Genomic DNA, 21,867 nt, shown 5'->3' on the forward strand with positions numbered 1-21,867 from the left:
TCTATCCTTCATCACTCTCACTCTCAATCTACCCATGTTGCTCTTTCTCTCCATCTCTCGCTGTTCTCTCCTTTTAGTACCTGTAGGATTCTCCCCACACCACATAGAGAAAGAGTCTGTTATTGGGGGAGTGGAGACTGGGACAGGATATTCAGTTTTTTTTTTTCAGGTTTCTGGGAGTCTGGGAAGAATGTGCTGTGAGTTAAGTTATACCAGATTCTGAAGTTATATAGCCCCACATAATGTTCTCTGATATCAGATTGTGCTCTGATGCTCTGACAGTGTATATAGGATCCCACTGCTGGGTGTTGGCTCTGCTCTGTTATTACATATTATTCTACAGTGGAGAGAAAAGTATGGGCTGTTTGAGAGAAGTCAAATTCTTTCCTGGCTCTGTAATCAGTGTTGATTGGTCTCTTACTGTTAGGTAGACAGTGGTTGTGTGTGTATGTTTGCGTGTGTGACACCTGTGTGTGTTTTGCCCCATATCTGTCAGTTCTCTTTTGCTGGTTAATCTTTTTCTGTGTGCATACCTCGTTACCATGGAGAGGTCTTCTCGTTGCTACGACATGGGTTCCCTTGGTAATAACTTTACTACGACCGGTGTGTGTGGGTCATATTGATCCCTCAGTCCCTGAACCTGAGTTGTGAATTACACTGAACTGGACACTAGGCAGCCTGAAATCACACCAGAAATGTAACAGTAGACCGATTGTTTTGTAGCCATTTTTTGTCTGATCTTTACATTTGGCAATGCTGCACCCTCAAGCATGGTTTCTAACCTTCTGCTTTCTGGCATGACTTAACCTAACCTTAACCTGACCACAAAAATGAAATAACCCCCAAAATCTTGCTAACATGCTTCAACCTAACCGCTCACACGTTGTCTCTGCTGACACTCACAAGCCTGATTCCCACTATAGGGCCAACCCAAGCTGTACTGGGCTGGACTGGTTACACATCCACCACTGTTGATGGAACCATGCTGGAAAGGACACTATGAACATAACCCATGCGAGCCAGCACAGTAGGATTCTGGATGGCTCTATAGTGCACGGCCGGCCCACTCATTAGGCAGGATTATGCCACTCATTAGGTCTAAGGCGGCAGATTGACGAGAGCGGCCTTTTCTAACCTAAACTGACCAAGATGCACCTCCAACAACAACACATAAAAACTCACATAATTCTGCCCAAAAACAATGACAATTTCTCTCAACCAGTGGCATATGGGCTTTTTAGGTGATCGCTGATGCCGCCCTGTGATAAGCAGTGCCCACTTTGTCAAAGGTACAACAATATTTTGCTTCCTCATTCCCAGCGTGCCTCTCCAGGGTGCTGTTGGAGAGACTCATCGCTGGGGTGCTCCACCAACGTTCCGTCAAAAAAAAGAATCTAACATAAATCATGTAGCAGATATAGGATATGGTAGATAGGGTATGTAGCCATTTCTGTAGGCCAAAGAATGGAGATAAAATGTAAGACAATGTAATGAGACGGGCACTTTTTAGGCTATACTTAGTTAGGCTATCTCTGGTCAAATAGCCTAACTAACCTAAATGGTGCTAAATCAAATTTTAACAAACAACATATCCTAAAAACAGGACAGGTCAAAGTCAAATGGACAATATAGAATGGACAATATAGAATGGACAATATATAATGAACAATATAGAATGGACAATATAGAATGGACAATATATAATGAACAATATAGAATGGACAACCACAACCGTTGTCTAGGAGTTTCACCTCATTGTCTTGATCAGTGGTTTCAGGTTTGTACTGGTCAATTTTTGACAAGCTGATCATAAGCGAAAAATACCTCTGCATTTCCCGTTGTGTAAACACATTGCAAATAGGCTCACAATAACTCCTGATAAAGTTGGATAGCTGATATTCAAAGCTTAAATAGCCAAATTGATTAGTCATAGGAATCAACCCTGCTATTGTCTGAATCCGGCGTCACTTCTCTGTTAGTATAGTAAATCTGAACACAGCTCTGAGTTTCTATGTCTCTCACTTTTCTTTACTGCTTTCTCATACCTTTTCTGTCAATCTCACACCTTCCCTTCATCTCTTTCATACTGTATCCCTCAACTCCCTTTTCCTAAGTTCATCGTTAGAGCCTTCATAGGAGCATCGTTACATCTTCAAACTATTTCCTAAAACCATCGATATTAACGTTGCACTTGAAAAGGCTCTTAATCTAACGCCTGCCTCAGACCTCTTAGAACAGGTGCTATTCCAGCATCCCTTTATACACAGAAGATCTCCGATAAACACAGAATCACATGTTTTATTATCTCTCTGTGACCACTTTCAGACTTCACGAGTAAATAAAGGTGCCAGTGTCTTTGCAGTTGATACAAGCAAACAATGTATAAACATATGCTTCAAATGAAAACAGAGACAAATTAACTCAAATATAAGTATAGCAGGCATTAAATATAGCAGGCTTTACTTCTGTTCAATAAATTGAGTTCTACTTGTAGACTACTGTCTGTCATTTGTCTCAATATATTTTATGATGTGTGCGCAATGGTGTGCCAAATCTGTGATTTTGTGAATTTTTATTGGGTAAGCTTTAGAATAAGCCGCCTCAATATTTGCAGCAGCCAGAGGTGGTAATATCTCTCTAATGTTAAGGTAAGTTTTGAGAAACCCTGGTTATTTACACACTGAGCTTCTCTCTCTCTCCCTCTCTCTCTCTGTCTCTCCCTCTCTCTCTCTCTCTCTCTCTCTCTCTCTCTCTCTGTCTCTCTCTGTCTCTCTGTCTCTCTGTCTCTCTCTGTCTCTCTCTCTCTCTCTCTGTCTCTCTCTGTCTCTCTGTCTCTCTGTCTCTCTCTCTCTCTCTGTCTCTCTCTCTATCTCTCTGTCTCTCTCTCTCTCTCTCTCTGTCTCTCTCTCTCTCTGTCTCTCTCTCTCTCTCTGTCTCTCTCTCTCTCTCTCTCACACACACTTCTGAAGGAAAATCTACAGTATACTTTTCTGTAGCGTGTGTGAGTAGTTCTGTAGTATGTGTGAGTTTATGCATTCTTGCATCTGTGCATGTGTTTGTGTACTTGAGTAGATTAGCCATAACAAAGATGTCTCCTTTCCTCCACGCTCAACCCGCAATATTACACACATCAAACAAAACACATCACTAGCTAAACATCCCTCTGACCCTTCTTGTAATGAATTTCATAGTACACATGCACGCACAGACTGCTCTTCCCACACATGTATGTTGCTGACAGTCAGAGCTCAGTCTTTGTATCCTATCACCATAACAACTGCTTTTCAGATAAGCTGAAAAAAGCCGGAGTGAATTTCTCCTCAGTATGGCTAAGGATGGTGAGAGGAGCAGTCAGCAGTCTTTCTCAGTGCCAGTGTGTGTGTCTGTGTTTGAGGGAGCGAGGGGGAGCCTGGTAGGGGCGAGAAGGGAGGAGATGGCTGTGAGTGAGGGAGCGAGAGAGAGCTGTCAAGTTGTGGAGGAGTTAAAGAGAGGGATTCTGGAAGGCGGAATATATTTGTCGCCTCGCATGGTGAGTTGCACACGCCTTCTACATGATGTTATGTTAATCAGCAACGCTGGCCACAGACAAGGTGTGTGTGTTTGGTGTGCGTGTCTGTGTGTCCGTGTTATTTTGTGTAAATATGTGCGAGCGTGTGTATGTCTGTCAAAATAATCCTTTGTTTGTGTCACGCATGCTTTTACTTTGCTGTACCTTTTACTTTGTGTGTGTGTGTGTGTGTGTGTGTGTGTGTGTGTGTGTGTGTGTGTGTGTGTGTGTGTGTGTGTGTGTGTGTGTGTGTGTGTGTGTGTACTGTAGGTTTCAGTGCATGCAGCGCTTATGTAACAAGTGAGACAGAGAAACCTTGAAAGGGTAGGAGAGTAATGATATCTCTCTTTTAGCCAGATGGGTTGCAGAAGGGTATATCTGAACACAGCTCTACCTCTCCTTTAGCCGATGTTTCATACCATCTCTTTATCTCACCATAAAGCTATGGTAAATACTATGTTAATATATTCTTGACTACTTCCAATACTGAGGGTTAATACTGTATTGAAAATGTCAGATTCTGTATCGATATTGTATTACCTATTTCCTATTCCTCCGCGATATTAGCTGGAATGAAGTTAAAGGGCTATTCCATGCCAAGACAGCCCAAAATCATTGTGGGTATCTCAGATTGTTCTGGCAATTTTCTCATAGAACCTTCATTGGGAGGAAGGATGTTTGATTTGCTTTTGATATTTTAGACCCTTTTCAGACCTATAAGTCTCCTGTAAGTCTCTATGATCCGTCAACCATACATGATACAGACAACATATTGGTTGGTGTCATTATACTCCTCATAGTGTGCTCTCCAATATGGAGTATGTCTCCATTCAGATTGTTTTTAAAATCACCTTCATTTATTTCACATAAAAACATTGATTTTGCTTATTGTTGTTTACATATTGTTCAGAATGTATTTTTTCTTCAAACACATCACATTTCCAGAGTGGGCTCTCTTGTACGTTTGAAGACATGATGCATTTGATACATAGAAATTGACATCATAGGTCAGTAACCAATAACAGCCCTTTAGGATTGCACATTCAGCAAATCACCAGCACAGAGAGTTCCTTTTAAATCCATTTTGCCATTCACTGTGTTGGTTGTGCTAAAAAAGGTATCATCACTTCAAAATTAGCAGAGAGCTCACTCTGGGAATGTAAGGTACTTGTACAGTGTATTGCGCCAATACATTTCTCTTTAAATTATTTACATCAAAAAGAGTACTTTTGAGATATTCATTTTAATATGTTAATGTTGAATACATGAATATGATATTTTTTTGGTCAGAATCTAGACATACTCCATATGTTAGAGCACATTATAAGTAGTATAATGACACCAAGATGTTGTCTGTATGTCACGTCCTGATCATAGAAAGCCTGTATTTTCTATGGTAGAGTATGTCAGGGCGTGACTAGGGGTTTTAGTCTAGTTTATTATTTCTATGTGGGGTTCTAGGTTTAATTTTCCATGTTGGGGTTTGTGTATGATTCCCAATCAGAGGCAGCTGGTAATCGTTGTCTCTAATTGGGGATCATACTTAAGTTGCATTTTTCCACCTGTGGGTTAGGGGATATTGTTTGTGTTACTGTGTTTTGAGTTAGTGCACGTAGCACCTCTTTAGTCACAGTTCGTTGTTAGTGTATTGTTTTGTTGTTGCTAAGTTTCACTATTAACATATTAAGTGGAACTCAACACACGCCTTGGTCTGTCTCTACATACATACCCGACACTGTATTATGTTCACAGGTCATAGGGTCATAGGAGACATGGGTCTCAAAGAGTTATAAAAGGGTCACTTTCATCTCAACAGTTTTTTGTGATACAAATGTAAAAATCACGTCAAACCTCCCTCCTCCTGAATAAGTTTCTGTTCTGTCTGACAATTTCCAGAACAATCTGAAATGCCCAAAATTGTCCTAATCATAGTTCACAGAAACTATAGTCGGCATACGGAATCTCTCAAGTAACCCAAGGTTTCTAAATCAATAGTATTAATTGAGAATATTTTACAGTTTGGTTGATGAGGCTAATTTTTGAAGGGTCAGGGTTGTGGTCATATCAATTCAGAAAGTAAACAAAATGCAAACTGAATCACTCAGGGATTGAATTGAAGTGGAAATTACCCCACTTCACTTTTAACTTTATTTAGATAAGTATACAATATGCATTGTCCTCACATTGTACTGTGGTGTTTTGCTTGCACACTTCCTTGTTTCAGTAGTAGTATGGAACTAGATCAGTAAGGACCAGAAAGGTTCGGGTCTAAATCCCTAGTTAGGTAGTTCTATTGGTCTTTTCAATAAAATGTCATGAAGGTGTAGCGTATTCGATTTGCCTGCTGGGGGGTAAAGGAGACCCCTAGCTCCACTAAAACCATTGACAACCGTGTGCCGTTTTCAAGGTTTTTTTTTAATTAAATGTTAACTATTTGGTTGTAATATCACCTTTTGAAGAGCATAGTCAAACATACAAATGTATGATTATTCCATGCAAAACAATTGCGCACATTTAGCTCCAGAGTTATACAGCAAGCAACTGTATCATAGCAGCTGGAAGATGTTTTGGGGGGTAGCAGGGAAAAAGTGGTCAACTGTCCTAAAGACGGCTATATCGGTCTGCTAATGAGGGACCAGTAAAGGCCCAGTGCACTACGTTGTGAAAAAAATCTATTTTCAACAAAACAATCTTTCCCCCCACGCTACAGACGGTTATATAGGTCAGCTAATGCAGGACTAGTAAAGGCCCAGTGCACACATTTTGTGAATAAAAACATATTAAACTAAAATATATATACACTGCTCAAAAAAATAAAGGGAACACTTAAACAACACAATGTAACTCCAAGTCAATCACACTTCTGTGAAATCAAACTGTCCACTTAGGAAGCAACACTGATTGACAATACATTTCACATGCTGTTGTGCAAATGGAATAGACAACAGGTGGAAATTATAGGAAATTAGCAAGACACCCCCAATAAAGGAGTGGTTCTGCAGGTGGGGACCACAGACCACTTCTCAGTTCCTATGCTTCCTGGCTGATGTTTTGGTCACTTTTGAATGCTGGCGGTGCTTTCACTCTAGTGGTAGCATGAGATGGAGTCTACAACCCACACAAGTGGCTCAGGTAGTGCAGCTCATCCAGGATGGCACATCAATGCGAGCTGTGGCAAGAAGGTTTGCTGTGTCTGTCAGCGTAGTGTCCAGAGCATGGAGGCGCTACCAGGAGACAGGCCAGTACATCAGCAACCAACATGTGCTCAGCATATGTGGGAACTCCTTCAAGACTGTTGGAAATGCATTCCAAGTGAAGCTGGTTGAGAGAATGCCAAGAGTGTGCAAGCTGTTATCAAGACAAAGGGAGGCAACTTTGAAGAATCTAAAATATATTTAGATTTGTTAAACACTTTTTTGGGTTACTACATTATTTCATAATTTTGATATCTTCACTATTATTCTACAATGTAGACAATAGGTAAAATAAAAGAAAAACCCTTGAAAAATAATAATTACTTTTTACTCCATACATTTTCCCTGACGTTACATTTTGAATGCTTTAGCAGGACAGAAAATTGTCAAATTCATGTTTTTATCAGGAGAACATCCCTGGTTATCCCTACTGCCTCTGAACTGGCAGACTCACTATACACACATGCTTTGTTTGTAAATTAAGTCTGAGTGTTGGAGTGGGCCACTGGATATCCATACATTTAAAAAAAAGTTGTGCAGTCTGGTTTTCTTAATATAAGTAATTTGAAATGATTCATACTTTTACTTTTACTTCTGATACTTAAGTATATTTAAAACCAAACAATGTTTGACTTTTACTCAAGTAGTATTTTACTGAGTGACTTTTACTTGAGTCATTTTCTATTAAGGTATCTTTTTTTTACTCAAGTATGACAATTGGGTACTTCTCCACCACTGATAAGGGTAAACACCGGCATATATATTTTTTTTCTCTCTTTCATAGCACGTGTGGTTGCCTAGATTTACGAGCCCAAGAACACCAAGGTAACCTGCCTAAATGACTACCGACCCGTAGCACTCACGTCTGTAGCCATGAAGTGCTTTGAAAGGCTGGTCATGGCTCACATCAACACCATTATCCCAGAAACCCAAGACCCACTCCAATTTGCATACCGTCCTAACAGATCCACAGATGATGCAATCTCTATCTCACTCTACACTGCCCTTTCCCACCTGGACAAAAGGAAGCCCTACGTGAGAATGCTATTCATTGACTACAGCTCAGCGTTCAACACCATAGTACCCTCAAACTCATCACTAAGCTAAGGCCCTGGGACTAAACAACTCCCGCTGCAACTGGATCCAAGTTGCCCCCAGTTGGTAAGGGTAGGTGACAACACATGTGCTTCGCTGATCCTCCTATACTCCCTGTTCACCCATGACTGCATGGCCAAGCACTTCTCCAACACCATCATTAAGTTTTCCGACGACATAACAGTGGTAGGCCTGATCACCGACAATGATGAGACAGCCTATGGGAGGAGTTGAGACACCTGGCAGTGTGGTGCAAGGATAATAACCTCTCCCTCAACATGATCAAGACAAAGAAGATGATTGTGGACTACAGGAAAAGAAGGGCTGAGCACGCCCATATTCTAATTAACGTGGTTGTTGTGAAGCAGGTTGAGAGCTTCAAGTTCCTTGGTATCACCAACAAAGTATCATGGTCAAAACACACCAAGACAGTCATGAAGAGGGAACAACAATGCCTACTCCCCCTCGGGAGACTGAAAAGATTTGGCATGGGTCCTCAAATCCTCAACAATTTCTACAGCTGCACCTTCGAGAGCATCCTGACTGGTTGCATCAGCTCCTGGTAAGGCAACTGCTTGGCCTCCGAACGGAAGGCACTGCATTGAGAAGAGGAAGGCCCTAAAAATTGTCAAAGACTCCAGCCACCCTAGTCATTGACCGTTCTCTCTGCTGCCGCACAGCAAGCAGTACCAGATCCCCAAGTCTAGGTCCAAAAGCTTCTTAACAGCTTCTACCCGCAAGCCATAAGATTCCTCAACAGCTAATCAAATATCTACCCGTGCTATTTGCTTCTGCGACTCTCTGTTTATTATCCATGCATAGTCACTTTACCTCTACCTACACTAATGTTCAAAAGTTTGGGGTAACTTAGAAATGTCCTTGTTTTTGAAAGAAAAGCGCAATTTTTGTCCATTAAAGTAACATCAAAATAATCAGATATACAATGTAGACATAGTTAATGTTGTAAATGACTATTGTAGCTGGAAACAGCTGATTTTAATGGAATATCTACATAGGCGTACAGAGGCCAATTATCAGCAACCATCACTCCTGTGTTCCAATGGCACGTTGTGTTAGCTAATCCAAGTTTATAATTTTAAAAGGTTAAATGATCATTAGAAAACCCACAAATGCTGATGCTCCAGATACTCAACTAGTCTAAAGGTCACTTTTATTGCTTCTTTATTCAGAACAACGGTTTTCAGCTGTGCTAACATAATTGCGAAGGGGTTTTATAATGATCAATTAGCCTTTTAAAATGATAACCTTGGATTGGAGATTCAAATTGAACCTTTATTTAACTAGGCAATTCAGTTATTTACAATGACGACCTACCCCGGCCAAATCCTGACAACGCTGGGCCAGGTACAGGCATGCCAAGCTTGTAGCAGAGGTGGGACCAAGTCATTGTTTTACAAGTCACAAGTAAGTCTCAAGTCCTAGCAGTCAAGTCCCAAGTCAAGACCGTCAAGTATCAAGTCAAGTCTCAAGTCCTAAACTTTCGAGTTGTAAAATTTTGAGTCCAAAACAAGTCATAATGTGCTCTTCACCAAATGTAATACCATTTCATATTTTTAACAAGAGTAATAGTATATTACATTTACGCAAATCATGGATGCTTTTAAAAATATGTATATATTTATTACTTTCCAAATAAATGTTATATTTCCATGGAAATACATGGGTAGCCATGACAAAGACACCACCCTCCCCCACCCCCCAATAGTGATCGACTATCGAGGACCGCTATGGGGCGCAATCGGGCTATGTAGGCTTGTACACAATTGCCCAACTTTAACACACACACACTGTGTGGATACAGTAGGCTAACATATGTCAATGATTTTAGGAACACCAGTAACATCAGGCAGGATTTAGGCTACCAACTGCCTAGCCAGTTGTAGCTCAATCTTAGGTGCAATGATCACGTTCCCGCACTGACTGTCTGTGTGGAGGCTCATTGATTTAACGTTACGTTAGCCTACATTATACACTATTAAAGTAATAAAATATATAGCTGTCGGCTAAATTAGCCACGACTTACCGTTCTTTGTGCAGCTTCAAATGTCGAACAAAGTTGCAAATTGTTGCACCTCCGTCTGTAATTTTCTTTCCACGTGTTTTGCAAGTTGCAATCCGTTTTTTGTTGAGACAGCGTCGTCTTTATATCCCAAAATAATAATTTTGGGTATCATCTTTCCAAGGGCTCCATCTGAATTCAACCGCCGACGTTCCTCTGCCCTGCCACGCACAACTTTTTCTCCGCTGGCACAATTTGATTGGCTGCTGTCTGATTCAAACTGTAATCCGTTAAATGAAGAGTTAATGCGCTGAACACTTTTTTAATAGCATCATTTTTAATATCTGGGCTTGGGGAGGGTATCAATCAGGTCGAGTCATAAGGCTCAAGTCCAAGTCATTGGTTTTAAAGTCAGTCGAGTTGCAAGTCATCATATTTGTGACTCGAGTCTGACTCGAGTCCAAGTCATGTGACTCGAGTCCACACCTCTGGCTTGTAGTGTTATACAAGAAGACTCGAGGTTGTAATTGCTGCACAAATATTATTTATTATATTGACAAGTTAGCAGAGTGACCGCTCTAGCAATGGAAGTACATTTTCTAGATGGTTGAAGGCAGGAGAGATCAGGTGGGACTATTTTGCCAATGAGAGGGCAGATATACGTGAACATCAGTCACAACTAAGTTTGAGCTACTCCAGGAAGTGACGTTGCAGGCTAACTGGGGTACTGCAGGATGCAACTAAATTATCCTGGTAACTTCTGTGTGCTATTTGAAAATAATTGGTTCAAGGACATACTGTATATCTGGTATAATAGAATCATTTATTGGTACAATAATTGTCTCGGATTTGTTTGTTCTTGATTTATGCGAAGATTGACCACAAATCTGTTGTTCTGTGTCACGTTCGTCATAACGAGGAGACCAAGGCGCAGCGAAATAAGAATACATTCTTCTTTTATTACACGAAGAACACTAAACAAACTAACAAAACGACAAAACGAACGTGACACTATAAGACACGAGTGCAGACAGACAATTACACATAGACAATCACCCACAAAACCAAAATGGAAAATGGCAACCTAAATAGGATCCCCAATCAGAGACAATGATAAACAGCTGCCTCTGATTGGGAACCAATTCAGGCCACAAGAGACCTACATATACCTAGACATACAAAAAAACAGATATACAAAACCCTAGACAGGACAAAAACACACATACCCACCCTCGTCACACCCTGACCTGACCAAAATAATACATAAAACAGAAATAACTAAGATCAGGGCATGACAGTACCGGACTCCCGCCCGCAAACCTGAACTTGCATCTACCCTCGGTGTTGGCTCTGGTTCTGGACGCCGCCCCCCTTCTTTACACTGAGTCCGCTTTAGTAGCACTGACCCGTGGACCATCCCCAGAGGCTCTGGACTGCGGGTCCTCGCCGTAGGCCCCGGGCTGGGAACCCTCGCTGCGTGGACCGTTGCTGGAGACCCCGGTCTGGGAACCGTCACTGGAGACCATGGACTGGGGACCGTCGCTGGAGACACCGGACAGGGGACCGTCGCTGGAGACCCCGGGCTGGGGACCGTCTCTGGAGACCCCGGGCTGGGGTCCGTCGCTGGAGACCCCGTGCTGGGGACTGACGCTGGAGGTTCCGTACTGTGGCCCGTCGTTGGAGGTTCCAGTCTGTGAACTGTTGCCGGATGACTGGGTACTGTCGCCTGACGCTCTGGCGCTCTGGACTGCCGAGGCTCACTTAAGGCCTGGTGCGTGGTGCCGACACTGGTGGTACCAGGCTGGGGACACGCACCTCAGAGCGAGTGCGAGGAGGAGGAACAGGGCGGACTGGACCCTGCAGGTGCCCTGAAGGCCTGGTGCTTGGTGCCGGCACTGGTGGTACTGAGCTGGTGACACGCACCTCAGGGCAAGTACGGGGAGGAGGAACAGGGCATACTGGACCCTGGAGGCGCACAGGAGGCCTAGTGCGTGGTGCCGGCATTGGTGGTACCAGGCTGGTGATACGCACCTCAGGGCGAGTGCGGGGAGGAGGTTCAGGACGCACTGGGCTCTGCAGACTCACCGGAGACACAGTACGCAGAGCTGTCCAAGGAGGTACACTGGAGATCAGGAGTGCTGAGCCGGCACCTTCCTTCCTGGCTGGATGCCCATTCTAGCCCGGCCAATGCGAGGAGCTGGAATAGAGTGCACCAGGCTAGAATAGCGCACTGGAGACACCGTGCGATCCACCGCATAACACGGTGCTGACCAGTAACACGCTCCCCACAGTAAGCACGAGGAGTTGGCTCAGGTCTCCAACCTGACTCATGCATCTCTTCGTGTGCTTCCCCCCCAAAACAATTATTGTGGCTGCCTCTCGGGCGTCCGTGCTATCCGTGTACCCTCATATCCTCGCCGTTCCTCTATTCTCCTTGTAGTATCGCCGTTCCGCTTTCGTTGCCTCTATCTCCTCCTTAGGACGGCGATACTCCCCCGGCTGGGTCCAGGGTCCTGCTCCATCTAATATCTCCTCCCAGGTCCATTTCCCCATTAAGGCTGTTCCTGTTTTTCACGCTGCTTGGTCCTGGTTTGGTGGGTTATTCTGTCACGTTCGTCATAACGAGGAGACCAAGGCGCAGCGTGACAAGAATACATTCTTATTTTATTACACGAAGAACACTAAACAAACTAACTAAATGAATGTGCCGCTATAAGACACGAGTGCTGACAGGCAACTACACATAGACAATAACCCACAAAACCAAAAAGGCAAATGGCAACCTAAATAGGATCCTCAATCAGACAACATAAACAGCTGCCTCTGATTGTGAACCAATTCAGGCCACCATAGACCTACATTGGCTAGACATACAAAGAAAACATAGATTTCCAAAAACCCTAGACAGGATAAAAACACACATACCCACCCTCGTCACACCCTGACCTGACCAAAATAATACATAAAACATAGATCAAGGCAGTTAACCTACTGTTCCTAGGCCGTCATTGAAAATAAGAATTTGTTCTTACTTGCCTAGTTAAATAAAGGTAAAAATAAAAACATGTTTTTAAAAAGATTGCCATTTATCCATTCCACGATGATGGGGGATTCTGTTTTCTGCTAACAATGCCTGCAGTACCTCGGTGGGTGCCTGCAGTTGTTCTCCACTTGCCAGCATCTCCACTGAGCACTCTCTCTTCCCTCTCTGTTCCTCTTTTTACAGCTCTTGAACGAGTAACCTAGAACAATGTGAGTCTCAGGAATAACAATATAGTTTGGTCACATGTCGAGCATTTTTTTTAAACTAATATAGGCATGTTTGAGGAGAGATGTAGGTGACCTTGCTCTGGCTTGCTGAATATAAATTAGGCTACAGCATTGGCAGTGAGCTGGTGGGGAAGTTTGAATGGCAAGAGCATGGTGTGATCACATTGGCAAGTGGTGATGAATTGATAGGCTACATTACTGCACTGAGGCATTGCAAACATACAAAACAGGCAGAGAGAAACAGATTCATTCATTCTAGCAACGCATGTGTCAGTGCGCGGCCAGTCAGTGGCAGAACACGTGTCCCAGAGAACACTTTCTATTGGTCAACAGCCTATTTTGGCATGCAAAACCCCCACATATATCAAACTTGTTCCAAATAAATATTTGACGGATTGCAGCAGGATGATATTTCGCAATTGGTGTGAAAGTCATACAATGCAAAACTCGTCATACCAGCTGTATTTCTGCTTAAACGGTGAACACCTCAGATACACATGAAAACATGAAATGACCCTAGGAATCGATAGAACATCACTCAGAGATGCACAAAAACGACATAACATTCAAAATGGGTGAATCTTTCCTTTAAAAGCGAAGAAAAAAAGACATGGCCAAATCAATCAATAACAGACATGAGTGTACGTGCGTGTGCATGGTGTTATTTTGTGAAGGAGCTGTCCAGCCTTGTACTGCAGATGCAGATGTGTATGTGTCCTTATTCACTCCAAACAGCTTAGTGAGATAGTCATGTGTATTGGATGACACGCTTCACTGCAACGTGGACACAAAAATAAGGATATCCTAAATCCCCTCTTTGGTGTGGAATTGTAGCGCACAACTGAATATTGAGAGGAAAGACCTCAACTCCTCTTCTTTCGATGACCAATGACTGTACACACACCCAAACACACACCCAATTACAGATGTTTTCCATTTTGTGCCGTATGTTAAAGGCCCAAAAACGTGATATTTCTGTGTTTTATATTTCCACACTATGAGTACTGTGAAATTGGGACAATTATGATAATGCCTTTTAGTGCAAGAACTGTTTGAAAACACCACCTGCAATTTCAGCCAGTTTTGGTGGAATCGAGTTTTGGCCTACCTGGTGGCATCTCTGGAAATAACAGCCAACGTTCTGTTTTCCCGTTCCCCACTCAGACCACTCCCAGACAGGACTAGTAAAATGATTGCTAGAGAAATTGTTCTTTGCCAAGAAGCTATCATTGTTTTAGTTTTTTTTACCATAAAACAGCTACATTGGACATTTACATTTCAGTTAATCTACTGAATGTATTGAATTGAAATGGAAATGGACCCCAAACCTGAGTACTGTCTTTATAGTGTTCTTTACTCAAAACAAACCAGTAAGAATCAGCTGCTTAGTGGTTGAAAACTGTTGGATAGAAACAATTCTTAACTAACAATGCACAGTATACATAGGAACTAGTTGGTTACAGGAAATGGCCTGGGGAAAATGGTCTGATCCTGTAAAGAGAAGTGCTCTGTACGATATGCTGTTTTGGATAAAAGGAGTTTTTTTTTGTTGCTGTGTTGGAAGTACAGTAGAGATGGAATAGTGCTTTCTACCCAAAGGTGCCTAATGCACAACTGTATCCACCTAAATCTTCCACTTGGACACACACACACACACACACACACACACACACACACACACACACACACACATGGCAGTGTGCTTCAGCTTTCATCTCTCACCTCCATTATTAAACATCTCTATCCACATGAGTGTTACATCACCCAATCACAGAGTTCTCTCTCCCTACATTTTTTCTCTTTATCTCCATGACTGTCTTTAGCGTGCTCTCTCTCTCACTGCCTCTCTTTTTTCTCTCCCCTCCTTCCCTGATGCATCCTGGCTTCTCCACTCTATTTCTCTTCCTCTCGAACTATCGCTCTTGCCTCCTGGCCCCTCTCTCTCTTTATCTCTCGCTCTATCACTCTCTCTCTCAAACTCTCCACCTCTGCCCCTTCCTCAATATTTAATTGAATTTGATTTGCATGAAATACATTTAAATGTGTTTTTGATACTAGTTGAATGACATGGACTCTCTCTCTGTCTGTCTCCAGGCGAACCTGAAGAAGTTTATGGAGTATGTTCAGCAGAGGAACATTGAGAAGGTGTCCAAATTCCTGGAGAAAGGTCTGGACCCCAACTTCCACGACCCTGAATCGGGAGGTGAGGAGCCTGTTGCATCTCCTTTATAACCGTTGCGTAAATTTGTATCTGCCATGTGCCATTTCTGAAAATAATACCCACGTCATTTTTCTTATGAATTTGGCGCACGCCATACATACACAGGTTTCCCGTTATAAAACTGTCATAAACCTGTGCACACGTCAACGAGCATTATAACTCTGCCTGGAAAACGCCCTCCATTAACCTTTTATGTTGACTGTAACACCCTTCATAATTTGGAACTATTGGAATTAGATCACGGCAGTTTCTAAAAGAAAGAGCAATGGCAAATTTGATCACATTTTTTGTAAAGGTGTGCTCTTCAACCAATCGCTGCCTGCACCTGCCAGCCCGTCCAGCATCTCTACTCTGGACGGTTCTGACTTAGAATATGTGGACAACTACAAATACCTAGGTGCCTGGTTAGACTGTAAACTCTCCTTCCAGACTCACATTACAGTTTTTTTCGATTGCTAAACGACAGTGGGCACAACTGGAGTCACATGTGCAAAACTCTAACTACAGTCTGCACTACCAACAGTTACCTGAGCTAAACAGTTCACATCACCTGCAAAACTCATTCCAAGCAACACAACTCTTAACACATGGCTCAAAACACGCTCATTGAAGCCAAACACTATGCACAACCCTCACTGAGATAACACACACTGTCACTCAGAACACACTGAGAGTAAAAACACTAGCATCAAACACCAATACAGAAAATACAAACTTTTCATCTTTACAGTTTGAACAATTTCAGTGACTTCATACAAAGTAATATTTTCTTCAAAGAAAAGAGTGACATTCTTTCACATGATTTATTAAAATTTTTAGAACATAACAATTCTTTAAGGTAAATGAAAATTAGCAGTTTGCTTCAATAGTCTGTAGTAATTTACGGAATTACAGTAATGAGAAAAAAAAGGTAGAAACTAAAAGTACATACTGTAATTCGAACAAATAATTGAGGGGCTAATCCTGCCTCTCTCTAGCATCAGGCCACAGGTTTTCTTCAACATCACATCTAATGTTTTCTCTAGCCATGCACCTGGGGAAGAACCTTCTGGAGTGCCTTATCCATCCCTGGCAGTCCTCTGGACTCGTGTCCTCACATCCACATGCCTCACACCATCATGTGGGTGGTGACCAAACACTTTCCACCTCCAGGCAGAGAAAAACTCCTCTATTAGGTTGAGGAAGGGTGAATATGCAGGCAGGTACAAAACCATAAATCTGTGATGTGCTGCAAACCAATCTGTGACAGCTGCAGAGTGGTGAAAAGCAACGTTATCGCAAACTATGACAAAAACTTGGGGGTTTCTTACTGGCTCCCCCTGTTCTGCTGGCACTAGCTGAGCATAGAGCTGTTCTAGGAAAGCTATAAGCCTTTCTGTGTTGTATGGGCCAATGAGTGGTGTGTTGAGAAGCAAACCATCATTGGCCATTGCAGCACACATGGTGATATTTCCCCCCCTTTGGCCTGGAACCTCCACAGTGGCCCTTTGACCTACAACATTCCTTCCTCTGCGCCGTGTTTTGGCAAGGTTAAATCCAGCTTCATCGATAAATACAAATGAATGTGGTCTTTCCAGTGCTTCCACCTCCATTACTCTCTGAAAAACAGTAAGTGCACAGTTTTACTGTAGAAATGCTAGTGTTTTTTTTTACTGTAAATATTTTGTATAGCTGTGTACGTAACCTCAGACGTCTTACCTGGACATATTGGTATCTTTGCTCTTTTACCCGTTCACTGTTTCTCTCGAACGGTACAGTGTATAACTGTTTCATTGTAACTTGGTGTTTCTTTAGGACTCGAGCAATAGTTGTTGTGCTGACAGAATTAACATTTTCAAATATATCATTATCAGCCAGCACTCTATCTTGAATCTCCCGCAGTTTTATTGCATTGTTGACAACAACCATGTCAACAATAGCATTTTCCTGCGCATCTGAAAATATTTTTCCTCTTCCCCCTGTTGGGGGCAGCCTTTGGGTCTTGTTGTAAAAATATATTTTACAGTCAAACTTACTGTAATATATATCTGTGTAAATATTCTATAATTGCAATACAAAATAGATTCCTGTAATGTTTTCATTTACTGTAAGGATGTAACTCTCACCTGTTTTCATGATGGAAAATTCGCATTACAGATGCCACTGTGGATCTTTGCAGATTGGGTTGCACCCTCAACCCTGCCTCTCTCAATGAGAGACCATGGTTCACGACATGGTCTATAAGTGTAGCCCTTATTTCATCTGAAATAACAGCTCTTTGTCTTCTTTGTCTTCCTCCACGCATCCGCCCTCTCCCTGCCACCCTTCTCCCTCCACGAACCCATCTTCCTTGTTCCATTTCCAAAATGAGTCTTTCTGAGCTCTACCTAAATATACTGTAATATGTGTGTGTGTTCACTAACAAGTCTAAAACAAGACACCTGCTTAGCCTTTCAGCTGAAATTGCAATCAGCAGTGTTTGAAAGGCACAAGGCTGAAATCTATTCCGTTTTGAATGTGTGGTTCACAGTTTTGACAGCAGTGTGTTAGCATTTGAACAAAGTGCTGTAAATCCACAGTGTTGTGCAGGTTGTGGTTAAAGTCATGGGATAAGTGTGTAGAGTTTTGAAAACTGTGTTCAAGCAATGAAAAACGAACTAGAGTTTGGTCCACATGAACTGCTGCTGTGCAGACTGTAGTTAGAGTTTTGCACATGTGACTCCAGTTGTGTCCACTGTCGTTTAGCAATCGAAAAAAACTGTAAACATCTCCAATCCAAAATTAAATCTAGAATCGGCTTCCGATTTCGCAACAAAGCATCCTCCGCTCATGCTGCCAAACATACCCTCGTAAAACTGACCATCCTACCGATCCTCGACTTCAGCGACATCATTTACAAAATAGCCTCCAACACTCTACTCAACAAATTGGATGCAGTCTATCACAGTGCCATCCGTTTTGTCACCAAAGCCCCATATACTACCCATCACTGCGACCTGTATGCTCTCGTTGGTTGGCCCTCGCTTCATACTCGTCGCCAAACCCACTGGCTCCAGGTCATCTACAAGTCTCTGCTAAGTAAATCCCCGCCTTATCTCAGCTCACTGATCACCATAGCAGCACCCACCCGTAGCACCCGTAGCACGCGCGCCCACCCGTAGCCAATTCTTCCTTTGGCCACCTCTCCTTCCAGTTCTCTGCTGCCAATGACTGGAACGAACTGCAAAAATCTCGGAAGCTGGAGACTCTTACCTCCCTCACTAGCATTAATTAAGCACCAGCTGTCAGAGCAGCTCACAGATCACTGCACCTGTACATAGCTCATCTGTAAATAGCCTTCCAATCTACCTCATCCCCATACTGTATTCATTTATGTATTTATCTTGCTCATTGCACCCCAGTAACTCAACTTGCACATTCATCTTCTGCACATCCTACCATTCCAGTGTTTAATTCCTATATTGTAATTACTTTGCCACCATGGCCTATGTATTACCTTACCTCTTAATTCATTTGCACATGCTGTATATAGACTTTTCTACTGTATTATTGATTGTATGTTTGTTTATTTAATGTGTAACTCTGTATTGTTGTATGTGTTGAACTGCTTTGCTTTATCTTGGCCAGGTCGCAGTTGTAAATGAGAACTTGCTCTCATCTAGCCTACCTGGTTAAATAAAGGTGAAATAAAATCAAAAATAAAAAAAAACATATATTTTTTTATATTTTGCAGTGACTTTTTCAAACTAAACATGCTTGTTGCCTATAGCAGTTCTGCAAGATTTATTGTAGCCTATATTCAAAACAATTTAAAAGTAGGCTAAATGCTACAGCCCACACGCAAAAGGCAAATTGTTGTTCAAAATGTTGTTTATCAAAATACACTACCATTCAGAAGTTTGGGGTCACTTAGAAATCTCCTTGTTTTTGACAGAAAGCAACATTTTTGTCCATTAAAATTACATCAAATTGATCAGAAATACAGTGTAGGCATTGTTAATGTTGTAAATGACTATTGTAGCTGGAAACGACTGATTATTTATGGAATATCTACATAGGTGTACAGAGGCCCATTATCAGCAACCATCACTCCTGTGTTCCAATGGCACGTTATGTTAGCTAATCGATTACAGGCTCATAATTGCCAGAAACAAATAACTTTCTTCTGAAACTCATCAGTCTATTCTTGTTCTGAGAAATGAAGGCTAAACTGAAGATATTGTACAGCGCTGTGTACTACTCCCTTCACAGAACAGCGCAAACTGGCTCTAACCAGAATAGAAAGAAGAGTGGGAGGCCCCGGTGCACATCTGAGCAAGAGCACAAGTACATTAGAGTGTCTAGTTTGAGAAACAGACGCCTCACAAGTCATCAACTGGCAGCTTCATTAAATAGTACCCCCAAAACACCAGTCTCAACGTCAACAGTGAAAAGGCGACTCCGGTATGCTGGCCTTCCAAATCAAATCAAATTAAATTGTATTGGTCACATACACATGGTTAGCAGATGTCAATGCGAGTGTAGCGAAATGCTTGTGCTTCTAGTTCCGACCATGCAGTAATATCTAACAATTAACAATTGCACAACAACTACCTTATACACACAAGTGTAAAGGACTGAATAAGAATATGTACACATAAATATATGGATGAGCGATGGCCGAACGGCATAGGCAGAATGCAATAGATGGTATAGAGTACAGTATATACATATGAGATGAGTAATGTAGGGTATGTAAACATTATATACAGTGGCATTGTTTAAAGTGACTAGTGATACATTAATAAAATCCAATTTTTTATTATTAAAGTGGCTAGAGATTTGAGTCAGTATGTTGGCAGCAGCCACTCAATGTTAGTGATGGCTGTTTACCAGTCTGATGGCCTTGAGATATAAGCTGTTTTTCAGTCTCTCGGTCCCAGCTTTGATGTACCTGAACTGACCTCGCCTTCTGGATGATAGCAGGGTGAACAGGCAGTGGCTCGGGTGGTTGTTGTTCTTGATGATCTTTTTGGCCTTCCTGTGACATCCGGTAGTGTAGGTGTCTTGGAGGGCAGGTAGTTTGCCCCTGGTGATGCGCTGTGCAGAGCTCACTACCCTCTGGAGAGCCTTGCGGTTGTGGGCGGAGCAGTTGTCATACCAGGCGGTGATACAGCCCGACAGGATGCTCTCGATTGTGCATCTGTAAATATTTGTGTGTGTTTTTGGTGACAAGCCAAATTTCTTCAGCCTCCTGAGGTTGAAGAGGCACTGTTGCGCCTTCTTCACCACGCTGTCTGTGTGGGTGGACCATTTCAGTTTGTCCGTGATGTGTATACCGAGGAACTTAAAACTTTCCACCTTCTCCACTACTGTCCCGTTGATGTGGATAGGGGGGTGCTCCCTCTGTTTCCTGAAATCCACGATCATCTCCTTTGTTTTGTTGACGTTGAGTGTGAAGTTGTTTTCCTGACACCACACTCCGAGGGCCTTCACCTCCTCCCTGTAGGCCGTTTTGTCATTGTTGGTAATCAAGCCTACCTCCGTAGTGTAATCTGCAGACTTGATGATTGAGTTGGAGGCGTGCATGGCCACCCAGTCATGGGTGAACAGGTAGTACAGGAGAGGGCTGAGAACCCATCCTTGTGGAGCCCCAGTGTTGCGGATCAGCGGGGTGGAGATGTTGTTTCCTATTCTCACCACCTGGGGGCGGTCAGTCAGAAAGTCCAGGACCCAGTTGCACAGGGCGGGGTCGAGACCTAGTGTCTCGAGCTTATTGATGAGTTTGGAGGGCACTATGGTCTTAAATGGTGAGCTGTAGTTGATGAACAGCATTCTTACATAGGTATTCCTCTTGTCCAGATGGGTTAGGGCAGTGTGCAGTGTGATTGCGTCATCTGTGGAACCATTGGGACGGCTAGCAAATTGGAGTGGGTCTAGGGTGTCAGGTAGGGTGGAGGTGTCACGCCCTGACCTGAATATTCTTTGTTTTCTTTATTGGTTTGGTTTGGTCAGGGTGTGACATGGGTGATGTATGTGTTTTTGTACTGTCTAGGGATTTTGTAGGTTTATGGGGTTGTTTATCATCTAGGTGTTTATATATGTCTATGGTTGCCTAGATTGGTTCTTAATTAGAGGCAGGTGTTTATCGTTGTCTCTGTTTGGGAACCATATTTAGGCAGCCATCTTCTTTGGGTTATTGTCTATGTCTATGTCTAGTTGCCTGTGTCTGCACTTTTGTATGATAGCTTCACGTTCGTTTTGTCATTTTGTATAGTTTGTGTAGTGTCTATCTTTATTAAAAGTATAATGTATTCTAATCACACTGCGCTTTGGTCTCCTCTTTACGACGAACCTGATAGGAGGTGATATGATCCTTGACTAGTCTCTCAAAGCACTTCATAAGGACGGAAGTGAGTGCTACGAGGTGATAGTCGTTTAGCTCAGCTACCTTAGCTTTCTTGGGAACAGGAACAATGGTGGCCCTGTTGAAGCATGTGGGAACAGCAGACTGGGATAGGGATTGATTGAATATGTCTGTTAACACACCAGTCAGCTGGTC

The 21,867-nt window shown here is 42.5% G+C and overlaps 1 protein-coding gene across 1 annotated transcript in view; it reads left to right on the forward strand.

The window, feature by feature from the left end:
- LOC139406385 (SH3 and multiple ankyrin repeat domains protein 3-like) overlaps window positions 1-21,867 on the forward strand; it is a 254,120-nt gene that overhangs the window by 124,431 nt on the left and 107,822 nt on the right. The window contains 1 exon segment of the mRNA XM_071148926.1: window positions 15,221-15,329. Within this exon segment, the coding sequence (XP_071005027.1) occupies window positions 15,221-15,329 (109 nt within the window).

Source organism: Oncorhynchus clarkii, chromosome 1, assembly GCF_045791955.1.
Source record: "Oncorhynchus clarkii lewisi isolate Uvic-CL-2024 chromosome 1, UVic_Ocla_1.0, whole genome shotgun sequence".
NCBI classification, from domain to species: domain Eukaryota; kingdom Metazoa; phylum Chordata; class Actinopteri; order Salmoniformes; family Salmonidae; genus Oncorhynchus; species Oncorhynchus clarkii.